At 55.0% G+C, this 24499-nt stretch overlaps 3 protein-coding genes across 3 annotated transcripts; all 3 read right to left on the bottom strand.

The window, feature by feature from the left end:
• Positions 1-2337: 2337 nt before the first annotated feature.
• Positions 2338-5722, bottom strand: HOXD10 (homeobox D10). The gene is made up of 2 exons (XM_029071679.2): positions 4674-5722; positions 2338-3251 (listed from the first exon to the last, which is right to left on the bottom strand). Exons 1-2 carry the CDS (start codon positions 5416-5418, stop codon positions 2974-2976), a joined length of 1023 nt encoding a protein of 340 aa, XP_028927512.1. The 5' UTR covers positions 5419-5722; the 3' UTR covers positions 2338-2973.
• Positions 5723-13276: 7554 nt separating this feature from the next.
• HOXD11 (homeobox D11) lies at positions 13277-15257 on the bottom strand. Its single transcript, XM_029071685.1, has 3 exons — positions 14550-15257; positions 14255-14444; positions 13277-13521 (listed from the first exon to the last, which is right to left on the bottom strand). Exons 1-3 carry the CDS (start codon positions 15009-15011, stop codon positions 13286-13288), a joined length of 888 nt encoding a protein of 295 aa, XP_028927518.1. The 5' UTR covers positions 15012-15257; the 3' UTR covers positions 13277-13285.
• Positions 15258-21879: 6622 nt separating this feature from the next.
• On the bottom strand, positions 21880-23603 carry HOXD12 (homeobox D12). Its single transcript, XM_001511444.1, has 2 exons — positions 23030-23603; positions 21880-22118 (listed from the first exon to the last, which is right to left on the bottom strand). Exons 1-2 carry the CDS (start codon positions 23601-23603, stop codon positions 21880-21882), a joined length of 813 nt encoding a protein of 270 aa, XP_001511494.1.
• Positions 23604-24499: the final 896 nt, after the last annotated feature.

Genomic DNA, 24499 nt, shown 5'->3' with positions numbered 1-24499 from the left:
CTCCCTCAGACGCCCCCTCCCCAAAAGGATCGCTTGTCGTGTTGTTTAAAACAGGTGGAAGACCTCTGTAATGATTTTATGCCTTTCAATAAAAATTTTATGAGGTGTATTTGATTATAGATTAATGTGTCCCTAATAAAACGGACGGATGGAGCGGCTCCGACAGCTTGCACACACGCACACACACACACACACACACACGCACGCACAGGCACAGAAAGTCGTGTGACTCTCAGCACACCGACCTCCCAATAGGTGACACTTTGCTTCCCCCGGGTCCCTCCGGTGACCAGAGGCCGTGGGGTGTGGGGGATTGTGCAGAGGAGCAGAGGGAGACCCACGGCCTGGTTTGGCCTCCTCCCCTCCTGTCCCCAGCGGGAAGGGACGCCTTTGCCCGGCCAGGAACGAGCTAGACGCCTCCTCCCCCAGCCCAGAGGACGAAAGTACAATCCGCCCCCCGGGGCCGAATCTGTCCTTCGCCCACGGGGAAAAGGGGCTTGTTATTCCCTCGGCCGAGGCCTGGAAGGGACGAGCCAACCTGGGCGCCTCCCCTGGGGGAATTTCTCTGGGGTGGATGCCCCCCTGCCCAGCGGCCTCTCCAACGAATATTGGGGAAATGGGGTTGTGATCAGTCTTCCGGGCGATCCTTTTCTTCAGAGGCGGCATAGGACCGCTAGGATCTGAGGGAAATTACCTGCCGCTGGGCCAAACCTTCAAAACCTCTCTCTCTCCTCCCTATCTGTCTCTTTGTCGATTCGCTTTTTGTTTTCTCTCGGAGTGAACTCTATCTGCAGACTGCCTGGTCCCAGGAAAAAGAGGGGAAATGACTATTAATGTGGCTTTTTACTGCGTTCTCCTTGGCCTTTCTGATTTGGTTCAGAAATCCGCTCTTCCTTCCTCTTCCCCTTCCTCCTTTCAACCGCCCCCAGCCCCAAGCTCAGAGCTTTCCCCAGCCAACAGACTATAGTCACGGAATCCGTCCTTTCTAGGCACACAAGAGGGTTACTTGCCTAGATTTCTCTCCTGGCTGCCCTGGGATGCCCTGTAGTCGGCCCGCTCCATTTTTTCCTGCTGGTAAATTCATGAAAACATTTAGAGCTCCCACCCACCTGGCCCCAACCCCCTTAAATGCTTTTAATCGGGAAACTGGGGGAGCGCATTCTTGGCTTCCGTGAGGGCGATTTCAAACCTGGCTATAAATGAACCTCGCCTTCGAGTCCTACCTACCAGCTTCTGCTGGATTTGCCTTAAGTAATAACCAGGAAGCAAATCAGCAAGGAATTGTTCAGTGCCGCCGCTCGGCGATCTTAGCCATCTTTTACACCGCACCGGTAATTGTGGTGTGGTGTGGGGGTTTTTGTTGTTGTTGTTGTTGTTGAAGGTGTGCCCTTCTCCCCGGAACTCTGGCTGCTGGGAAACCGGGGCCCTCTCTGATTTCAGTCCTCTTTCAACGCGGACTAAAGGCTTCCACGGTTTTCTTTCAAAGCCTGCTTGAAGGTGCTGGCGGGTTCGAACATTGGACTTCAGTGTGAAGTCATGTTCATTTGCAAACCCTTCTCAGTTTCCTTTAACGCGTTTCCTTCCGCTGGAGGTAAAGTGGCTCCTAGCAATATCTTTTCATTAAGCGGGGGAAGGATTGAGACCGTTGCGAACTTCTTTTTTTCTTTTTTTCATGTAGGCCACTAAAAGGTAATTAAAGACATAAAATCCTTTCTCGAGTAAACAAGACCAAAATGGGATCTGTAACAACTCAGTTTGAGCAGGCCTTTTCTTTAAAAAAAAATGCATCACACGAATCTTTGGGCTTTTTTCCATTAAAAAACATCTTAGAAATAAGATTAAACTGCTCGACTGTTTGATATCATGTTTTCCCTTCTTCTGGAGGTTACGGAGAGCCCCGCGATGAATTTGAAATCTGCGCTCTTACAACTGAAAGCAAACGAGGTCACCCACTACACTTCTCCAAAATACAACCAATGACATTTGTATGCACACACGAATATCAAAGAAAGAGAGCCCGTATTGGGGAGCGGGGAAGCCACGGTGCACTCACCAAACACGAGTTGATTGGATCCAGGGTCCGCTTTAGGTCACGGTATTTTACAGTCCTGCTTTTTATGGGGAGAGGGGGGTCCCTTTTTGCAAACTGTGAACAACTGTACAACATAGCTCCAATTAATCATTTGTCTACACCCCTGTTGATAAATTCATACTACATGCCTGGGCCTTCTCTTCCTCCCGCCTCCCTCTTCTACCCCTCCCTCCTCCCCAGCAGACTTTCAGACTCGAAATCCACCCTGATGATCTTTCCATTTCAGAAAACAAAAGGGACCGAAATCGTTTACAGAGTTTATTGCATTATACATGCGAATAGAACATGCACAAAAAAGACATATTGCTGTTTGGACTTCTACGATACCACATATGCACCACAAGAAAATGTCTACAACGGATAAGTAGTCAATATTCCATTTTACGAAGGACAATCTCTAAGTTCATTGGCGAGGATAGTTACATTGTAATGTGCTTTTTTCCAAAGGTTGGGTGGTTTTGTGTTTTTTTTTTTAATTTTTCAGTATTGAATGTATTCAAAATGTCACGGCCCATGTGAGCCCCACGTTCAGACCATTTTTGTTAGTAAAAACATGAAAAAAATCACATTGCTTGGATGTTCGACAGTCCCAATAAGTTAAGACCAGATGATAATGCGCAATAATAGGTACCCTGCATTACGATGAGAAAAAAATAAATTACACGTGCTAAGTTTATATATATATAATATATATGTATATATATACTCATAGGAATACAGATTCACTTGCAGCACTAAAAGAATGACCCCAAAGTCACATTCTATCAGGAAAATCAAAAGAAAAATGAAGGTTTTTTTAGTTTGTTTTCAGTCTCTCCTGCATTTAGCACCCGGTAACGTTGTGCCGAATATTTTCACTGTTTCCTCCCCCGCTTTACGGTTTAAGAGAAGGTCAGATTAGCGGTCAGTTCTCGGATTCGGTTCTCCCTGCTCATCTTCTTAAGCTTCATTCTGCGGTTTTGAAACCAAATCTTGACCTGCCTGTCAGTGAGGTTTACACTCTTACTGATCTCTAGGCGGCGCTCGCGAGTGAGGTACATATTGAATAAGAATTCTTTTTCTAATTCCAGTGTTTGATGCTTAGTATAAGGACACCTCTTCTTTCTGCCACTCTTTGCAGTTAACCAATTGCTGGTTGGAGTATCGGACTTGATTTCCTCTAGCAAAATCAAAAGAAGAAGAAGAAGATGAAGAAAATGACTTTTTTTTTTCTCAGTCTGTTAAAGTGTACCCTTGGCCATGACCCTTCTTTTTCTGTATTGCCTGGAAGCCCTGGGAAATATCAGTATTAAACAATACTCACACGATACTGTGCATTCAGGAAGAGGTTTTTCACTCTGCCCAGATTCAGGCTAACTGGCTCCAAAGACAGGGAGCGAGGGTACCCTGGGTTTTACCTTTCCTCCAGGGATTTTATTTCAGACCAAAGTTTCCACCTCGCATTTCCCAATCGAACATGATTTAATCTGCCAGGGAATTCCCGGGAACCTTGTAAAAGGGTCTGGGCCGCTTGTGCCCTTAGTCTTTTGAGCCATTTAGTAGGAAAATCTGTCAATTCCAAATTCTAGTTTGCATCACCTTTCTCGCTCTTGCGGGCGTGGATTTCCACCGCCAGCTTGATAGACGCCGATGTACAGTCTCCCCTGCAGAAATGAACACCTTCCACCAAGCTTTGCCTGAACATTGTTTATCCTCTCGAATTCTTTCCTTTCTCACAGAGGCACTTAACCCGGGCAAATTTAGTCCCCTTATTCTCCACTTGCCTATGCCAGGGGCTAGGGCTTGCAAAGACCATTTTCAGATAGTAAAATGTCTCCGTTTAGCTATCTCCCACTACTCCCGGTTCAAATTCGAGCCCTCTCTGGACTTTACTTGGAAACCATCACTTAAGCTTTCGCGTTTTCATCTTTGAAATAGAATGGAAAAATCCGCCTGCACTTTTTAAAACAAAGCCTAGGTTTTCCCAAACAGCAGCCCTTTTCTCCCACTCCCCCTTCCTCCCAACCCAAGGCGCCTTTCTGCCTCCCCTGGACATCTCTGTCCAATGTTATGCTTATATAAAGGTTTACAGGTTTGCAGAAAAACGAGCACGGTGATTTTAAATGTGATCAACATAGAATTAGAGGCGGTAAAAATACAGAATTCAAATACCACTAGGAAATCGTACCATTTCAACTGCATTTTTTTTTTACAGCCCAGGACTCCTTGAGCTCTTTTGTTGTCTATCTGGACTGTCCAAGGCAAAAATCAAGGCAAACCCCTTTCCCCCGACTCGAGTAATCTGTGCGGCGGGGAAACCGAGCAAGACAAGGGCAAATAAGGGGGGTAAAAAAAAACAAAAACAAAACATACAAAACTGTTGGCCACCGGGGGAGGCGATCCTCTCTCACCCCCCACCCCCACCCCGTTCCCTCTTTCTTCCCCCCTTCTCAAAGCCTCAGAAAGCCAGCACCTGCAGCCCGGTACCTCCTTATCATTAAATGTTATGGCTGTGGCGCTTGTTAGTATTTTCTACTGTGTTTTATGGTGCCGGCGTGTTCGAGTTACACCGCGCCACGGTTTCAACTTTGATCATACCGACCTTTACTCTCCTTCTCCTGCACTTCTGGGCTGGACACGGATCCTTCGGCCAGGCAGCTCCTCTCCTCTTGCAAAGTGGACTTGGGTTCTGGACTTTCCCCTCGAGAGACTTTAGCCGTGTCTTGGTTGTTCGCGTTTTCATTCATTTTCTTTTCCAGCTGAAGTTGGGCAGCAGACAGCTGCGGTTTGGCAGTGCCGCGAGGGTTTAACTGTAACATTACAGTTGAACTCGTTTCAGGACTGTTATTGCACTCTGGGGTTCTCCCAGCTGCGTAGGTCTGGCTCAGTCTGAAATATCCGGGGACGGGAACCTCGGGATTTTCAATGGGGCATGATTCAGAGACCAACCTCTGGTAGGAAGGGACGTCGGAAGGAACGAGTTTGGTTCGCTTATCGGAATACATGCAGCAATTGGTTTCTTCCTTAATGTTGGTGGTGAAGGAGCAAGTGGGTACTTGCTGTGTAACAGGTTGCTCTATTCGGCAGGACCTGTTCGCATCTGTCCAACTGTCTACTTGAGGTATATAAGGATGTACATTCATACCCATATTTTGGTGATTAACTTCTCTTTTAGCCAGAGACGGTAGCAGTCCACAGGTTTGCATTCCATAAGTCCCCATGTCTGTGTTAGGTGTTGGCATATACATGCTGGCGCTGCTAGAATAAAAACTGTCACTCCTACAGGCACTGATCAAGGAATCTACTAAAAAAGTATTAGCAGCAGGAGAGCTGTTGGGAAACGACATTTTGGGGAGGAATTTGAAGAAGAGAGATTGTGTCCTTTGTAGGCTGACATCTCTAGGAAAACATTCCCTGTGTAATTGTGGATGCCTCTGCTCGACCACATGACAACCAAGCCAATGAGATTTGAAAATGGCCTTGAGCCGCTGCCTCCTCGCGGGTCACGTGGTCCCCGGGCCCGGCCGGCCGGTCGCGCAACCGCGGACAACAGCGACATCTACAACGCGCCGGGGATAGTGCGGGGCCAGCCAGGCCAACCGGGACAGCCCCGGGACAGCCCCGGGACAGCGCCGGCCCAAGTCCCCTCCGCCCCAGCCGGTTCCCAGGCGGCCCGTGGTGCCCTGAGCTCGGGCCCGACGAGGGGCAAGGACTGGCCGGGGCAGAGGACGAGGGGTCGGAAAGGACCCAGGAGTCCGGGAGGGGAAGGGGGGGCGGGGAGAAGCAGAGAGGGGGCGCGGGGGGGGGGGGAATGCGGGGGGTGTATGTGTGCGTGTGCAGATGAGGATTGATTTAGGAAGCTTCTGGAGGTGAGTCCGAATTCGGCCGGCAGGACCGGTCCCGGGGCTCCCCAAATCCCCATCGGCATAACCGACGGCCTAGAGAATAACGGGGAGGGGGAGGAGGAGGGGGGCAGCTCTCCTGGTGCACAGCAAGAGGAGGACCGCTCCCCATCTAGAAGCCTCCCCCGAGCCCCCCGCCCAGAATCGGCTCTGGGCGCTCAGAGCCGGTTGGGGTTCTACATTTCTCCCCTGTCCAAATCGGCCGTTCTCTTGACCGCCAAGGGGGTGGGACGCCGCTGGGCGGCCCCATCTGGGGCACTATTATGGGCTAACAATAATATGCTGCCAGAAAAACAGCCCCTCAGGCTCCTGCAGGAGATTGGAGTTGGGGCTGCCCCCACCCGAAGAGCATCTCTCTCTAGCCATGCACACACACACACACACATACACACACACACACATGCATGCATATTCCTATCTATACCTCTGAATGTATAGATATATAGATCCATAAATATATAGACCTCTCTTTATCTGCGTGCACGTACGTGCACAAGAGAGGGAGGGGAGAAGGGGATGAGAGAGAAGGCAAGAGAAAAGGACGAAAAAGCCCACCACAGGGCTGGAAAGTTTGAAGCTACCGGTTGGGCTGAGCTGAAAAACGAGGGAAATGGCCAAAGTGTCATTTGGTTATTATGCAAAAAAAATATGTTTTCCTTTTATGGATTTTGTAAAAGCATTGGTTTCTGACAAGTGCGAGGTACAAAAGGTTGTGGAATTTATTAATCCATATTAAGCAGAATCAGGGCGATCAATAAAATTCTCATCTACATTCTTGGGCTACTTGGTAATTTTCTTGCTTCTGAAGGTTTTTAAAGAGTTATACCCTCTGTTGCCACACACGGGGAGATATTTTATTAACAAATCAATCGAGACTTTGTAAAGGATGAGATTAATAGTTAAGATTTAGCATAATGGCGTTCGCGGTATGAATTATTGAAAATTATACTATTGATTTTTCCCCTCACTGCTAACCAAGAGGGTCAATTTTTGTTTTAACACAAATCGTCAGATATTAAAAGCTCTACTTTGGTCACAAGTTGAGTTTTATAGTTCTCGGAGATTCCTAAAAGTCTTTGCCAATGCCAAACCCGGCCTCTGTGCGCTCCTCGGGCTGGCCAGACCCCCAGGCGAAGGGGAGGTCTCGGCCGGGGCGGGCTTGCCCAGGAAAAAGCCTCGAAACTCCCCGGCTTTTACGAGAAAAAAACTGGCCTTGAAACTTTCTCTCCCGGCTTTGGCTCGGGGAAGCTCCGGGAGCTAGCTCTTCCCAACCTTGGCTTTCCAACGCCCGCCCGAGAGAGATCTGCCTTTTGGCCGCCCCGTTTCTCTATCTCTGTCTCTCTCTTTCTCCCTTTCTCTTTCTCTCTCTCTCTCTCCCCCCGGGGCGGCCCGAAACACTGACCGTGAACCGTATTTAAAAACAAACCGAACCTAGAAGATCCCGTCTCCTCGACCCCGGTGGAAGTTGGAATTTTACATCATTTTTGACTGCGATTTTCTCTGAGCATTGTCGGCAACAATAACCCTATTTAAAAACTCCGCTGTGGCCATGAGACAGACGTTTTAAAACCTTATCGCAGCTGTTCAAATACAACATCATTGTCAGGTTAAGAACTCGAGCGTCTTTACAGCTACAGGCTAAGGCCCCTGAGTTGGCGGAGAGTTTACACATTACCTTTCTAGGAGCCGTTGTTTTTAAGGAAAAAAAAAAGAAATCAACTCTCCTCCCGACTAGCCTAGCTGCTGACGGTTCTCGCCCCTTTCATGTCTGCTTAAAGCGACTCGTCCAGTTGAGATCATGATCAGAGCCAATGCTAAGATGGTCAGCTCAGGAACGCTGTCCTAGAGTTCACGTTGTCCCTTACTGAAGACTGTTGTTGTACTTCCTAGCTGCTTCCCCGCTTCTCCAGAACGGCCAGACAACCCACAGAGTTTAAAGAAACAAAATCCTATTTTTCCTAGATTCGGGCTAACCCTCGGCTGTTCCATCTAATCGAAGATTTTATGCCCATCAAACGGTCATTCGTAATCTTTATTTACACTTGAAGAAAATAATGTAACCAGAAATATTACAAGCAAACTCCATCCACATGACTAGGGATGCTGGCCGTGTTCGCAGGACTTAAGTTGAAATAATAACCGGTTCTTTCGATTTTTTTTGACTGAGGACATTTCTTTTATTTATTCACTAGGCAGGGAAGAACCAAAAATGTGAATTTCTCATATAGCCTAAGAGAACTATCTCAGCGTCTGTCTCTCTCTCTCCTCTCTTTCGCCCTTCTTTCAGATAGCAAGAACAAACGGCTAACAGTCTAGATTTTAAAAAAAACCCCAAAAACCTAAAACAAGAAAGAACAAAAATCCATTCTTTGGGAGACGGACAGGAAGAAAAACGAACACTGAGAAATAAAGCTTGGAATAGGAAGGAAAATGAAAATATGCTATTGTTTGGAGGCAGCAGTTTTTCTGCTTTCGAGTATTTAATGTATCAGTAGCCGTAGATCATATTTAGATCGGGAGAAGTCATTAACATTAATAATAAATCAATATTGCCCCATAAATGAGATGTGCACCCTACATTCAGAGCCAGGCTCCTCTCTAAGCCACAGCACCCTTCCAGAACAGATAAAGGAACGGCTTTTCAGGAAAATCCGCCCTGTAATCAAAGACCAGACTGTCTCTGATCTTTCTCGAGTCCAGAAAAATGGGGAGGGGGGTAAAAATGGGGCTCCGGGAGGGAGGCGGGGCGGGGGTTGCTCCCAGATTCACCCAGAGCTGGTTTGGGGGAGCTCCTGGGATTGAAACGCTCTCTGCTCGGGCTCTGCTTGCACGGGGAAACAGGGGCAGGAAGCTGGATTAGGGGTAGAGGTTTGGGCAGAGAAGAGGGGCGAAGGACCTGATTTAGGGGAGCTCAGAGGCAGAAGTACCCAGCGAAGACCGCAGCAGAGAGAGAGATCTTTGCAGAGAGTCAGCAGCCGCGGTGTGCTTCCCTCCCAGAAGCGAAGGGCAACACCTTTTCCAAACGCTCCACCGTGTCCGTGTCTGAAACCACCAACTACCCTTGTCCAAAGACCAGTGGCCTTGCCTCTCCAAGGGCTGGTGCCCGTTGTGTTCCATCGGGACAGCTGTCCCTCTTTCTCCCTGCTCTCTCCATCCCGGAGCTTCTTCAGGTCCCGCGCCTTCCCACCCCTTGGGCTGAACCGGGAAGGCGGCCCGGCCCCGGGGTGTCCCCACCGGCGGTCTTGCGGAGAGCCCCCCGCACTCCGAGCCCGCACTCCTCTTTCCCTGCCTCAACTGCGGCGACGGCTCCGGGCCGCAGAAGCCCCCAAGGCCCGGCGCGACCGGTCACTCGTCCGGATGGACTTGCGGGCTCCTCCCGCAAAACCCCTGCCTTCTTCTCGCCCAGTCCCGCGCCCGGAGCCGCACGGTGGCCTCCCGCACCGACTCCCCCAGGGTTGGAGAGAAGGGGCTGGGAAAGGCACGATCACGGGAGGGATTTTTCACCTGTCCAGTGCCGCCTCCCTCCCTCTCCCCTCCAACCCTGACCAGAAACGACAACGACGGACACACAACCGCGAAGGCCCGCACGGTCCGACCAAGCGCCTCTCCCGGGTCTCTGGGGCCTCGGCTCGGCCTCCCGCACTCTGTCCCGCCCCGGGTTGCAAGGGCCGAGGGCCCGGGAGAAGCGGCCCAGGGAGCCCCGGTGGTCAGGGTTGCCCAGGCTGTTACTACCACCGGTCCGAGCGAGTCGGAATGACCCCCTGGGAGGGCTCGGGAGGCCGCCGGGATTCCGGCCGCGCTAACAGTGAACTTCGAGGAGGAAACGTCGCCCTCCACGGCCAACGCCAACCCCAGCCCTTGAACGGAGAAAACGCTCCCGCCTTCGGGCCTGGACTCAAGCCACCCCCCGCCGGGTCCCCGGGGGGAGGTCAGGGGGTGGACGTTCCCCAGGTCCGGGAATTCGGCCGCGGGGGTGCAGGGTGGCGGAGGTGTTGAGGATCCGAGTTCAACCGAATCTCGTTTCCTGGACCGGGCCCATGGCTTCGGTTGGGCGGGAGCCTTTTTTGTTGGTTTTTTTTTTTTTGGACAACAGTCCGCCGGCTGGCCACAGCCTCCAGCCTGCCCGGCTCCTGGCAGAAGAACAGTCTCTGCCTTGGACAGAGCCGCCCGCCAGCCCAACCTGGCCCGGGCCTTTTAGGGGTTGAAAATCTCCCGCATCCCCACTGCCTTTTCCCCGATTATCTTGTTTCATCGGGAACCAAACTCTCCGCTCCTCTCGGGAGCCTCTTTCGTTACGAAGACACTATCTGCTCCCTTGAGCCCAGCCCTCGGCTCGTTGAGCTGTTCCGAACAAAAGGTTCATATCCTATCTAGGACCAGGAGAAGAGAAAAGTACATCTATCTGACATCTCCTAGACATTTGGCTCGTAAAATTGGAACAGAAGGGAACAACAAATTACATCGAGTGAACGAATAGAATGAGAATTTTTTCCGGGTTTTTTAAAAATACGATTTTTGATTTAGAAAATCTCCATTCTGCTAGAACAAGGGGTGGCCCAGGAATTCGATTTTAAACCGTTTATTTCTTGAGCGTGGAAGGACCCAGGTATGCCTTTCCGAAACCTGGCTGTTCTGTTTCTTTTTTCCCCCCTTCAGTAAGAAAGCCTGTACATCTCCTGACGACTAGAGAAAAGAGATTCTCGGGTGCCTATCGCTTTTGTGATGAAGGTGCCCATTCGAATCCTGATTACGAGTAGGAAAAGGTAATGATTGCAGCACTCACACCAACGTGCGCTTTCTGGAACGTGAGCGCGCCCTCGTGTGGCTCTTCCTTACATAACACCAGAGAAACATTCTCTCTGGATGTTCCCTTCAGAGGGGAAGCCGGGGAGGAGCAGGGATAGTTGAATAAATAAATAAATAGACAAATAAGGACAGAAATAATGGACTATTTTCAAGCTTTGGGAATAAACAGGCCTCGCCATCTAGGCAGTAACGTCCCCCAGGGCGTTAGAAAGCTAATCATTCGATATGGGGCTCACGGGCTTATTTCCATAAGGGCTGGGAGGTTTTAGAAAGTATACATAGAGCGCGAAGATGAATATTTCTGAAGATTTAATAATTGATTAGACAGGGCTACAGATTAGTTTAAAACAGAATGAAAATGTCCTCCCCTAAAGGTTTCCTTTTAAGAGCACGGTTCGTACTCTTAAGGGAAAAGGAATAGAGAGCAAAGACGAGAAAACTAGTGTTTCTTATTCCTTTCCTAAAAGCATCGTCCTGAGGCAGCGTGATTGAAAACACTTTAACAAAATTAATTGCTCACAAGTTTAAGGAAATGTTTAGCAGGAAATTGGAGGTATTGATCTTGAAATTGAGAATTTGCTTAGATTTATGATAATTCTTCATATATAATTCTTCGTGCGGTCGTATGTGGGTGTGGGGGGGCGATGGTGCGTGTGCGTGCGTGTGTGTTAGTGGGTGGTGGTTGAAAATAACAGAAGAACTTTAAGGCGCCTAATTATTCAGAAAGGTTAAAGGTGATGACCTTGACATTTTGGAAGTTCAAAGGCATACACTTATGTTTTTGTTTCTTGCAAGAGACTTGGAAATTTTTATTTTTTAGAGGTGCCTACCACTATCGCAATCGTTTCAGGTTTTTATTTTGTACTTTTTATGGACTAATTTTCCTACTTTGAGCTTACTAGAAGCAAGAATCATAAGAACTACTTTAGTCTTTAAAAGGGGGGGGGAGAGGGAGGGAGAGAGAGAGAATCTTTTCTCACTCCTTCCCTTTATTGCACATTGCGGAAATCTCTTCTGCGCCCACCAGAAGGTGGATAATATAACCCAATTAAGCTGTTTAGAACTTTGGCTTTTATGGTGTTGTCTAGACAGTTCAAGGTTTTGTAAACAGCTTAGGCAGGTCACGCAACATAAAGTGCAGCGAAGACCTCAACCACATTCTTCAACTTTAAGAAATAAAGGCAAGGAGTAGTTCTTTAACACTTGCCTCAGAGCAAGAATTACACTCGCCTGCCTCCCCCGAACAAGGAAGCAAGCGATAAGTTCAACGTCTCTTCAAACGGGCCACTTAATTTCCCTCCAACTTTTTTGGGGGGGGGGGATTTTTTTTCTTTCTTTCTGCCTCTTTTCACTGAGAAATCCACCCTCCACCCCTTATCTCAATACGGCTCCCAAGGAAAGGCTGTCCCTAAGAAATGGTCCTGGGGTGGGGTTTGGAGAGGTTAGGTTTTTGGGTTTTTGTTTTTGTTTTGTTTGGTTTTGTCCTGTTGGAGCTTTGATTTCCCAAATTCGAAGTTGCTAGAACTGGAGACCTGAATTAGCTGTTTTAGTCGCCTCTGTTCAGCCTGTCCCATCAGTTCTGATAGAAGGCAGAGAGCCAGCTCCCGCCTGGCTTCCACCCCGTGGGGATTAACTGTGAAAGTTACATAAAAAAGGCAGCCAGGATACCACTGGCCCTGATTTCAAATCCGGTGAAAACAACGTGCTCGCTTTTGGATAGTTCCCCTATTTATTTCCTCTTTCTATTTCTTCCGTTTTCTCCCCCCTTCCCAATTTCTTCCTTTCCCTTTCCTTTTCTCTTTTCCTTTCCCTTTCGTTTCTTTCTCTTCTCTTTTCTTTTCTTTTCTTTCCTTTCCCTTTCTCTTTTCTTTCTTTTCTTTTTTTTCCTTTCCTCTTCTGACTCTGAGGTCCTGACTGGGCGCTAAAACTCTCCACCGAGGAAAATTCATACGGTGCATTGAGGATGACCCTTCATTTTACTAGAAACCATTTATTCACATAAAAAGACAGTGGCCCATGCGGTATTATGACAGTGGAAACTTGGAGAGAGACCGAGGGTACATTTCCCAGAGTTTAAATAAATTGCATTCATTTAGGGAAAGGAAACAGTTAACTCTTAAGCTCAGAACAAAACACCATTGCCTTAACACACGGCCACATGCACTATACAGGTTCATCAGCATCACCACGAAGATCGGGGGGAGGGGAGAAGGAGGGAGACTTAGAAAAAAAAACACTTTGGCGGTAAAATTGTAAATGGACGTTTGGATTTACCAGTTTCCCCTTATTAGGTATCCGCTCCGCCAAGAAGCCGGCGCCTTCTGCAGGCCTGGTTCTCTAGAAGTTCCGTGTTGAAGATGGAAATGAAACGTGCAGTTCCGCAGAGGAGATGCGCCATGTAAACCCAGTGACTTTCTGCCTTCGGAGGGCAGGCTGAGGGTGGGGGTGGGGGTGGGGGCAAGGGGGCGGAGGGGGGGGGAGGAGAGGGAGACGGCTTCTTGCTTTTTCAAAACAAGGGGTTTCCAGTGAAATATTGGAGTCGATCTCTGTTCAGTTTCTTTTCTTTCATCCTGCGGTTCTGGAACCAGATTTTGACTTGGCGGTCACTGAGGCTCAGCATGCGGGACAGTTGCAGTCTTTTCTCTTTGTTTATGTACACGTTGAAGAAAAATTCCCGTTCCAGTTCTCGGATCTGGTATTTGGTATAGGGGCACCTCTTTTTCCGGGATCGCTGGGGGGCGACTGAAAGGCAAAGAGACCCGAAATGGGATGGAGACGGGGGGTCACCCAGCGACCCCCCCCCCCACCCGCCCCCAGACCCCCCTCCCGCCCCGCAGGTCCGGCCCCCCGTCCCCGGCCCAAGTCGGCCTCTAAACGGGAAAGGCACCCGGGCTAACCTTGGCCCCCCGCCACCCCTCCCCCTTCCCAAGGCGAGTGACACAGCATCCCCATTCTTCCTGAAGGACCGGGCCAGTGTCCCTGGGGGAATGATGGATGGAGGGGGAAAGAGGGGAAGGGCGAGCCGAGGCTCCCGTCCCCCCGAGCGGTGGACAGGGGGCCGCCTCCACCCACGCGCCCGTCCGGAGGCCCGCGTGGGGGCGAGAGGGCGCGCTCTGCCGACATTTGGCTCGAGTCCAGCGCTGGGAAAACTTTCCTGCATCCCATTCCCGGAGCGTGGACGGACACGGGGGCCGAGCTCCTCTTCCCCGGCCCTTTCTCCCCAGAAGTCCCGCAGCCCCCCCAAGCGTCCCCTCCTCCGGGGACCCCCTCCCCCCGCCCCCGACCCCGAGCCCACCTAGACTGGTTTCCTATCATAAACGGGCTTTACAGCGGGGCAGGGCAATCTTAGAGGATGTATAAAGGCCTTCGGGTGCTTATAAAATGGCACATAAAACGCGGTCTGCGGAGGCGGGGTGGGGGCGGCCCCGGCCCCCTCCCCGCCCCCCGGGCGCCCCCACCCGGGGCACCCCGGTACCTGCGCCGCCGCCCTTCTCCGCCCCCGCCTCCCCGGAGGGGGCCCCGCCGCGCTCCGCCGCCCCCTTGGGGTCGGGGCTGGAGGTGGCCTTGCCGCAGGGGTCGCCGCCGGGCAGGGGCTTGAGGTCGCTGTCGGCGGCGGCCCCGTCGGGCTCCACCGGCGGCGGCTGCTGCGGAGGCTGCGGAGGCTGCTGCGGAGGCTGCTGCGGAGGCTGCTGCGGAGGCTGCTGCTGCAGCTGCTGCTGCTGCTGCTGCTGCTGCAGCTGCTGCTGCTGCTGCTGCTGCTGCTGCTGCTGGAAGGGGGTGCCCGGCGCCGCCTCGTAGAACTGGTCGAAGCCCTGGGGCAGGATCCCGTTGCGCCCCACGGCGCTGTAGAAGTTGGAGGCGGCGGCGGCGGCGGCGGCGGCGGCGGCGGCCGAGGGGCCGAGCCCGGGCTCCGACGCCTTGAACAGCACCTCGGGCCTGCGTCCGGCCGGCGGCAGCAGGTCCCGGGGCATGACCTCGTCGGCCGCGTAGTAGGGCGCGTAGCCCCCGCGGTAGGGCCACTTGCCGCGGTCCAGGCCGTAGTCGCGGAAGGCCACCTCGCGCACGGGCTGGACGTGGGGCAGGTTGGACGAGTAGGGGAAAGCCATCTGGCAGGACGACGCCTGCGACAGGAACGACGGCTTGCTGGGGAAGTCCGACGGGGCCACGTAGTAGGCGCAGCCCGGCAGGTACATGTTGGCAGCGCCGGGGCCGCAGTCGTCAAACTCGGTCATGTCTTCGTCGGGGCGGCGGCGGGCGACCGGCAGATCCCCGCGCCTTCGACAAGATCCATCTATCGCACGAGAGGCTTTGGACAGGATCAACTAAGAAAAAATCCCCACCGGGCGCTGACGTGCAATTCATCTTGATTGATTCTGGTGGTAATTATGTCACGTGACGCCATGGAGAAATGTCCTTATATCTATATCAGCCGAGCGCCGAGACGCCCCCGGAGCCGCGTGGGGGGCGGGCCGGCCGGTCCTGCGGCCGCCGAGGTGGAGGCCCCGCCGGCACCTGAGCCCCGGACGCCCGGCGAGGAGGAGCGGGAGGAGGAGGAGGAAGAGGAGGAGCAGGAGCAGGAGCAGGAGCAGGAGCAGGAGCAGGAGCAGGAGCAGGAGCAGGAGCAGGAGCAGGAGGAGACCCCGCCGCCACCACCACCGGCGGCCCGGCTCCCGCGCCGGCCTTAAGTACCGGGATTGAACGCGCCAAGTCAGGGGGAAGCGCAAGAACGAGGTGTCAAGGTGTGAGGCTCCCAAATCCTCCTAGGTGCGCGCCCCCTCCTCCCGACCGCCCGTCCCTCCGTCCTGGACACGGACACGCACAGACACAGACACAAACGCGAGCGCACACACTCACACACACTCGCACACGGCGGCTCCCCCCTCCCCCCCCGCACCCCCACGCTTTCAGTCGCACTCCGAGCCTGGCGCTTCTTGTTCAAGGGGCGTTCCTACCCGGCAGCTCCCCTAGGAGAAGAGAGTCCTGATTTACATATCAACTCGGCTCCGCGAATTTGCTTCCGAGTAACAAGTCCCCATTCCTGCCACGCCAAGCCGGCTCCAAAAGAAAGAAGGACGAGCAGAGCTCCCCCTTCAACGGTCCCGCGTGGGGCTCAAACCCTCTCCTGCCCCAGCACCCACCCCCACCCTCCCTTCCCTTACACAGACCCACACGGGCAAAGAGACTGGCACTCCACACCGATGTGTCTATATCGCGATGCCTACACCCAGTCATCCGATCACCCAGAAGGAAAGACGCATAGACACGCCAAAAAAAAAAAAGCCCACGGACACGAGCGCAGTCAAATACACACAGGTACACTCAGGCACACAGGCATAGGCACACACGAACAGATACACAGGCGGGCACACGGGAACACACAGAGACACAGAGACACGCACTGGCAATCCCTAAGGTGGCACACAGACACAAACGTCCACAGACAGACATACAGAAACACTCCGTAGATACACAAGGGCGTCGCACTGGGAAACACCGACGCACACCTAAGAGTGTACCCACAGACACAGACACACACACACACTCACACACACAGACCCAGGTATGCACAAACACAGAAACACCCACGGACAAACAGCTAAAGAACGCACTAGGGGAAAAAAGAGATGTATACGTGAGCACAGAAACACGCGCAGACATACCAACACATAGACACGCCCAAGGACACAGAAACATGCACTGACAGACCAGCCTTTCATATGTAGGTATACGAGGACACACACAAACACACACATCCACAAGCACCTAGGCACACATATCCACAGCAGCGAGGTGAGGTGGCTACCCACGGGCGCTGGAACGAGAACGGGCTGAGGAAAGAGAAGATGCGCCGAGACCGCCTTTCTGGAGGACTGGAGATAGTCTGGGACTCAGCCGGGGCCGCTTTTCAGGAAGGAAAGGCCCTCGGGTTTCCTCCCCAAACAGAGCAGTCAGAGCAGGAAGACAGACAGACGGACAGACCATCGGCCGACCGTCCGCACAGCCCCACGGTGACCTCGAGTCGGTGTTTCCCGCTCCCTTAGAGGCCGCAGATCCAGAGGGCTTCAGCAGCCCCAGCCGAGAGGGGGGGTGGTTCTTTCAACCCCAATCCGTCCCTTTTTCAACTCCCGCCGTTCCCCACCACCACCACCTCCAGGGCGGGCCTGGGCATGGTGACCCCAGGGCCTGGACCCGGAGCCCTGGGCCTGGACCCGAAGCCCTGGGCATGCAGCTCCCCATACGGGCCGGAGCCCCGAGGCCTGGGGCGACGAGGAAACAGGCTCCTCGGACCTCCCATCTTGGAGCCTCCAATTCCGCTCCATCCACCCCTCCCCACATACACAAACACACACACACACACACACCCTTCCAGGGCGGCATAACGCTCCCTCCGTTTCGGGGAGTACGGCGCTTCTCTCGGGCAGACCCCCCGATCAAACCCCAAACCAAACCGCCGGCAGCTCCCACCCACCAGGACTGGCCGAAGGCAGCGGGCCTTCGCCCTCGAGGGCCACTCCGTGCCGGGACCGGCTGGCCGACAGCGAGCCGGCGCTGCAGCCTCGCCGGGACCACTGCCTACAGCCAGGGACGGAACGGGTGGTCCAAGCTAATATCTCTTGGCTAGCCGATGTCCCCTCCGGCCCCCCTCCTCGCCTCCGGCAACTCCCCCCCCCCACCACGCCTTACACTCCCTGCGTCTACAGGCCGGGGACAGAGGCGTTGGAGGGTGGCGGCCTCCCCCCAACCTAGGGTGCCTCCCTCACCCCAAAGATCCGTCCCACCCCGAGCTCCCCGTACCTCTTTCTGCCACCCAGACACCCAGAGAGGCGGGGTCCTTTCCGATCCCTGCCGCCCCCTCCCCAACAACTCCTCTCCGCTCCCGCAGACCCTGCGGCAACTCCAATGCCAGCCGGCAGCCCAACCCCCATCCAGCCCACCCCCATCCCCAGCCCAGCCAGTCCAGGACCCACCCCCAGCCTCAGCCCAGACCCGACCCCACCCCCGGCCCTCTCCCCGTCCCATCCAGACCCTACCCCCTCCCCAGCCCCCGGCCCGGCTCAGCTCAGCCCCTTCCTCCTTTGAGTTGCCTGCGGCGCCCCCCGGCCCACGCTCTTAAAATGGCTCCTCGGCCCCTCCGCAGTGCGCCAGATTGAGGTCCAGGGGCTCCTAGCGGGCCAGGGGCGAGGTAGGGGGGGAATTTTTTCTCTCTCTCCCTCCCTCTCTCCCTTGCTCGCCTGAGGTCCCTGGCTCCGGATCGGACGACCCCGCCAGGAGACCGGGAGAGTTCGAGCCATTCAAGTTCAACGACATGGCGACGCCGGGCTTGGGCAGAACCCGCGTTGTAGCGGGGGCGGAGGTGTGCCGGGGGTGGGGGTGGGTGGGTGGGAGGGAGAGATGGGGGAGGGAAGGGCGCGCCATCGTCGAGGCGACTCGCAAAGGAATGGGAGCAGGGTCATCGTCGTTCTCCCCAGCTCAGATCCCGCTAGGAGAAGGCTCCGAGGCCGTGGCTTCGCGCCCCCCTTCCTCCCTCCCACCCCATTCCCGCATTCCGAGAGCTTCGCTTTCCCGCTCCATCCCGCTCCATCCCGTTCAGCCTCATCCGCCGCGAACCGGGAAGACGTTACCGCCAAGAACCTGGGCCCGTCCCCTCTTCATCCGCCACCATCTCGGCCCCCCCAGCGGCAGGGTAGGGAGCAGAGGGGGCCCCTCGGTGGCCCGATGGCGATCTTCGGCCCCGGCGGCCGGACAAGATGCCGCACATTCGTGCCACCCAAGATAAAACGCTACCTTGACCTTAACTTTGTTATGGCGCCTCTAGTATCTGGAGAACGTGAACAGACACTGTCTGGCAGCTCTCGTAAAACTGACTGGGGAAGAGATTCTGAGTCATTTCATTTATTGCCACTACAGTTCTGCAAGAAAGCTTTTCCTCCCTGCCAAACTTTAATTATTTATGCCCTTTTAGAGAACGACAAAAAACCCCCACCCCAGGCCATTTAAAACCATCTCAGCGCCTCCTGGACTGCTCACCGAGAAGGAGTGCGGAGAAAAACCATCCTGGGTTCTGAGGATTTCCAGTCGAAAGAAAATTAAAAAAAAGAAAAAGAAAAAAGATCTTGCCTCCCCCGCAACCCACTGGCTGTAATTTTTCCCTCTGCGACTCCCTCAAGGAGGGGTGGGAGCCGGGGGTCCCATGGCGAGAAACTGTAGGCAGGGACCCAAAGAGGAGTGTCCCCCTAGATTTGGGGTTGGGAGAATCTCAAACGGATTCGGGCCGGTGACCCCGTTTATGTGACATTTTCCCGTTTGACAGTCACGAGATAATTTAGAGACCAGTTCTGCCTGCGAGCTGCCTCTCCAAATGATTTTTTTTCCTAGAGAATTGAGTCAGTCTACTAAATTCTGGTAGACCACGAGCCATCAAACTTACTAGAGAGGGACTGAGGAAGAAGCAAGGTTTTGCCCGATTAGTCCTAACACTGCAATGTCCAATTTCATAGGATATGTGTATGTTTGTATACAAAACATCTTCCACGCTCACGCACTGTGCATTCGCCGGGGATTCGACTGAGAAGTCAGGGAAAGAACGAACGGAAAAGATAAATCGAAAACAAGAGCAAGTGGGTTTGCTTTTCGGCTGCTTCATTCATCGCCTGAGGAATGGAGCCTCAGGAATAAGTGTTTTTTTCTTTTTTTTCAGAAGTTTCTAAGGAAGAGTGTTTATTTTATTTTTTTAAAGCCGTTTTAGGAGAAAGGGCATTTGTTTTCCTCCGAACTCCAGTTCAGTTCGAATAAATCCATTTCCCAGGTTCTCTGAATCAATGCATTATTGTCCTCTGCCGCCTTTGTTCGCTCCGCTTCGATGAGGAAACCCGATAGCTCAGACAGAAATCTATCGCCCTCTCCCCAGCTCGATTCCCCTCTCACGCCAGTCATTCCTCAACTATGGCGCGATTATGGGTTACTTCTACCCGTTACTCTATCTTCTTCCATTCACTCCCAATCGCCAAGAAACCAAACAAACAATAATCAGCTTTTAAATTTTTCAGGGAAGTTTCAAGACCCGGGTGCGAGAAGTGGGAGCGCAAATTATTAAGAATCCGAGGCTTGGCCAGTTTACCTCCTGCCGGCCTTGGCACTCAGACTTTAGTATCGCCTCATCCCTAGGCCCGCAGAGATTTCCGTTCAAACCAAATTTTGGTCTGGAACCGCCCTGGGAGGCTGCTGACCTTCTCCCTCGGTCGGCCGACACCCCATGTCAGCGGCGAAATGCATTTTCCCTATGGGGCCACCCATTCCCACTCTCCCGAGCCGCAGTCCAATTTCCAGTGGAATATCTCGGCGCCTCCCAACGGAGGCATCGCCCTTATTTCGGAGAAGCTGCGGCCAACCTCGGGCTCAGACAGAGGCTTTGCCTCCAACTCAAAGGACGCTGAAATTGAACGGAGCCACTGAGACACCGTGGGGAAAGAGTTAGCGTCTAATGTGATAGACACAAAGCATGTTTGAGTGTGTCTCTGCCTATGTGCCCATGCCCAAATACACACACACAGAGTCACATAAACTCGCGCGTGGTCGCGCTCGCGAGCGCCTTCAAACACCCCCAGCTTTGGATGTTCTTGCCTTTTTCTTGACGTTTTAACCTCTAGTTTAATGCCCTGTGTCTTGCAGGGCTCGAAAACCAGTTTCACGTTCCCCGAACTGCAACCACCAACCCGCAACTGCAGCTTCCGGAGGAACGAGGGAGGATTTGGGTTCAGCCAGTCGGTCCAACACTGGGAGGATCCCGGCTTGGAGCCGGGAGTCGATTTTCTTCGGAATACTGTCTTTGTCTAGAGGACCCGAAGAATCAAACGATTGTGTCCGATGCAAAACATGCAAAGAGGCTTCCCGGGCGGGGAGGGTTGGAGCTGGTCTCTCTCTCTCTCTCTCTCTCTCTCTTTATAGAGAACTGGGGGGAATTTCCAGCATCCAAGCAGGGCGGCCTCCGAGGGCTTTCGTGCCCGGTCGGGACTGGCCATGGAAAGGCCCCACGGAGCCGTCGGAACCGCTCCCCGGTTCCTACTTAAATCTTTCTTCTGGGCCCCGGGAGGGGTTGGGGAGGTCGGAGGAGGGGGCCGGAGGAGGGAGACGGTGCGCTTCCCTTGCCTTTTCCAGGAGGGACCGGCAGAGGCCCAGAGAGGCCACAGAGCCGGGGAGATGAGGGTGGAGGGGAGCGGGCTGGGAGAAGGGGAGAGTTCCCCCTGGCTCCCGGTAGCAGCCCATCACGGTAATTCAGGAAAGAAAGACACGTCGACACCTTTCCCCACAGCGACAGGAAAACCACATTTCCAGGCAGAATGAAAGAATTTCTCGCTTCTTCTCCCTCCCACCGTAAGTGGAGCAGACAGCCAGCCTCGGCCCTGGCCAGGGGCAAGAGCGGCTCTGCCCTAGGGGCTCCCAGGCCCGGGCCAGGAAGACGAGCCCAGGGGCCGGGAGTCATGGGCAGTCGGTGGGTCTTGTGGACGGATCACGTGTCCAGCCCCCCTCTTCTCCCCCTCCCCCCTTCCCGCCCCTCCCCCAGCTCGCCCTCTGGGTTCTGCTTTCCCTCCGAGGCCCCGGCCACGGGGACTGCAGTCCCAGCGAGGACCCAGCCTCCTTCGCCACACATTGGCCCTGACCAAGCAGGCCTCGGCCGCTCCCCCGCGGGCCATAAGGTCGAAAAGAGGGGATAAAAGAAGTCCAAAGAACCCTCGTGGAAAGCCCCGACGCGGCTCCTGGTCCTTTCCTAATTACCCCCTCCCCCTTCTTCCGCCCATCCAGCCGAAGTGGACACATGACACGCGCCCTTCCAGCCTCCAGCCTTCCCCGGACATAGCGCCCTTCGGGTATGGCCCGTGGGGCCAGGCATGGCCCCCGTCGGTGAGTCTCAAGGCGGGGGATGGAGCCAGCCATTCCAGAGGGGAAGGGAGAGGCGGGGGAGTCAACCCCAGGACCCGGCAAGGGCGACCCCGGCAAGGGCGACCCCGGCAAGGGCGACCCCGGCAAGGGCGACCCCGGCAGGACCCCCAACGACGCGGCAGAGTAGACAGGATCCAGTCGAGTGATGTAGGGAGGCCGAGGCTAGTAGAGGGCCAGCGCCTGCTCCCGCAGCACCACCCGCTTCTTCTTCATCCGGCGGTTCTGGAACCAGATTTTGACCTGTTGGTCGCTTAGGTTCAGTCTGTTGGACAACTCCTTCCGCTTCTGCCGATTGATGAACTCGTTGAGGAGGAACTCGTTCTCCAGCTCCGCGATCTGCTGCTTTGTGTAGGGTTTCCGCTTCTTGCGGGCCCTGGCCCGGCCCGCGCCCCAGGGCAGCCCTGAAACACACCCGCATCCCCAGCCCGGACGAGTCGTGAGCCCCCAGCCACTCTACGGCCCCCGCCAGGCAGTGTGCCCAGCCCGTGCCAAGGCGCTTCTCCCCTCTCCCCATCGACCCCCAGCCCCGCAATCTCCCCGTCCCCCTGCCTCTCGGCTCCTCAGCCCTCTGACGCCTACTGCCCCAAACCTCCCTCCGCCCGCTTTTTAGGCCTCAGTCCCCCCTTCCCCAGCTCCCTGCCCTCAGCCACCAGAATCCCGTCCCTCCCTTCCCAGACCTCTGCCCTTCACGTGCCCCTTACCTTTCCTCCACCCATTTTTGAGAACCCAATCCCCTGCCGGCCGGGCCCCTGTTCCTCCGCACCCCTGAGCCGAGGCCCCTTGCACCCAGTCTCCTACCCACTGATCGCCCTGCCCCTTGGCCACCCCTGATCCTAGTCCCTTGCCCTCAGCCCCCTACCCATTGACCTCCCCTCCGCCCTTCGGCACCCCTGATCCCGGTCTCTTGCCCCCTGTTCCCTCCCCACCGACCCCTGCCCCTCGGTACCCCCGATTCCAGCCCCCTACCCCTGCCCATTGACCCCTGCCCTTCGTCACCCCTTGATCCCATTCATCTGCCCCCAGTCCCCTGCCCAACGACCCCTCTGTTCCTCGGGCCCCCTGATCCGAGCCCACCGAGCCCTCCGTCCCTCAGCACTCCATATTCCAGCCCACCGACCCCTGCCCCTCGATCCCCTGATCTCAGCCCCTTGCCCCCAGCCCCCTGCCCTCCGGGCCCCGTCCTGCCAGTCTCCGGGCACCCTGTCCCCAGCCCCCCGGGGCCCTCCTCTGTCCCCGCCCCCGGCCGGGTCTGGCCTTGGACGGGGAGAGGCGACAGGACCGGGTGGCAGGGGGCGGCCCGAGCGCGTTTTACCGTCGGGCAGCGAAGGTCGGAGGCAGGAGGCGCCGCCGGCCTCCTGAGCCGTCACGTTCAAGTTGAGCGGGCTCTTGGCGAGGTCCCTGAAGGCGGCGGCGCAGGAGCCCCCTTCGCCCAGAGCCGCAGCCCCCGGCTGGCTGCGCCCCCCGCCCGACAGCTCGTACCTGGAGGGCTTGGGGCCGGGGCCGGGGCCGGGGGCCAGGCCCGTCGGGTCCTGGGCGAACCCCGGCCGGGGGCGGCCCCGCTCCTCCGCCCTGAGCCCCGCCTCGGGGCCGTAGTACTTGCGGGGCTCGGCGGGGCCGTCCTTGGCCCCGGGCCCGGGGAGGTTGAGGGGCACCGAGCCGGGCAGGTAGGGCTGCGAGTAGCCGCCAAAGGCGGCGGGGCCCGGAGGCTGGGCCGCACAAGGACTGGGCGCCGACCAGGCCAGGGAGCCCCGCGGGTAGGAGATGGGCGGCAGGGCGGCCAGCTGGCTGCCATTCGCCCGCAGGTTGGGGAAGTAGAAGGAGTCGGGCGAGGGCAGATTCAGGAGCGAACCCACATAGCCCGACCTGCAGAGACTGCGATCGCACATCTCCAACAAAGGACTCGGCCGCTCTTGCAGCGGGATTCAGTTACAACAGGGAATAAGAGGACAGGCTCAAACGATTGGAGGAAACTTGGCTACAGGTTCTTCAAAGACGGCCATTCGAGGACCCCGCCTCCATCCCCCCGACCCCCGGTTTTTTTTTTTTCCAGGGATTATGATAACACTCGGAATATTGGGAGGTTTTTTTTTTTTTTTTCCCTGCAGGGCAGCGCCGGAGGCCGCGGGGTTCGGCCTGTAAAAGAGGGAGGGGCCGGAGGGTCTCACGGGGGTTTAGGGACCGACCTCGGGCCGGGGAGGAAAGCGGATGCTGTCACTTGCCCAGCCCCCGACCACGTATCACTGGGACTCACTGCATTTTCATTGCCTAGGTTTTTTTCCGGAAAATAATGATGGTATAAGTTACGCGCTTACTATGGGCCTTGCACTGTTCTAAGCACTGGAGTAGACAAGGTAATCAGATTGTCCCACGTGGGGCTCAGTCTTAATCCCCATTTTACAGATGAGATAACTGAGGCAAAGAGAAGTGAAGTGACTTACCCAAGGTGACACAGCTGTCAAGTGGCGGAGCGTGGATTAGAGCCCACGACCTCTGACACCCAAGCCCGCGCTCTTTCCACTAAGCCACGCTGGATCTTGGGCCGCTTTCCTAGAGGGCAGAAGGGGGGTCCCGCTCTCCACGCTTGCCCCAAACCCAGGTCTTCAAGCCCCCCCGGGGGGGAGGCTGGAAGGAAGAAGCCTCTCGGGGGGGGGGGGGGGTTGCAGCCCAAGTCTTTTTGTTGTTGAATTGTACTTTTCAAGCGCTTAGTACAGTGTTCTGCACACTGTAAGCACTCAGTAAATACGATGGAATAAATCCCATGTGCCCGTTTCAAGGACATCTG

The sequence above is a fragment of the Ornithorhynchus anatinus genome, chromosome 9, assembly GCF_004115215.2.
Source record: "Ornithorhynchus anatinus isolate Pmale09 chromosome 9, mOrnAna1.pri.v4, whole genome shotgun sequence".
In the NCBI taxonomy this organism is placed as follows: Eukaryota; Metazoa; Chordata; class Mammalia; order Monotremata; family Ornithorhynchidae; genus Ornithorhynchus; species Ornithorhynchus anatinus.
This window is presented reverse-complemented; position numbering and strand designations above follow the sequence as displayed.

What these genes read in the sequence shown, in the direction of transcription:
- HOXD10 (XM_029071679.2), bottom strand. Translation starts at nt 5,418, where the DNA reads ATGTCGTTTCCCAACAGCTCTCCTGCTGCTAATACTTTTTTAGTAGAT. An exon ending in GCAGGAGAAGGAGAGTAAAG is followed by an intron (nt 3,252 to 4,673) that starts GTCGGTATGATC and finishes TGATTTTGCTAG; the next exon opens with AGGAAATCAAGTCCGATACT.
- HOXD11 (XM_029071685.1), bottom strand. Translation starts at nt 15,011, where the DNA reads ATGACCGAGTTTGACGACTGCGGCCCCGGCGCTGCCAACATGTACCTG. An exon ending in CGGCGCCGGGCACCCCCTTC is followed by an intron (nt 14,445 to 14,549) that starts CAGCAGCAGCAG and finishes CAGCCTCCGCAG; the next exon opens with CAGCCTCCGCAGCCTCCGCA. An exon ending in GGAGAAGGGCGGCGGCGCAG is followed by an intron (nt 13,522 to 14,254) that starts GTACCGGGGTGC and finishes TTTGCCTTTCAG; the next exon opens with TCGCCCCCCAGCGATCCCGG.
- HOXD12 (XM_001511444.1), bottom strand. Translation starts at nt 23,603, where the DNA reads ATGTGCGATCGCAGTCTCTGCAGGTCGGGCTATGTGGGTTCGCTCCTG. An exon ending in CCGACCTTCGCTGCCCGACG is followed by an intron (nt 22,119 to 23,029) that starts GTAAAACGCGCT and finishes GGTGTGTTTCAG; the next exon opens with GGCTGCCCTGGGGCGCGGGC.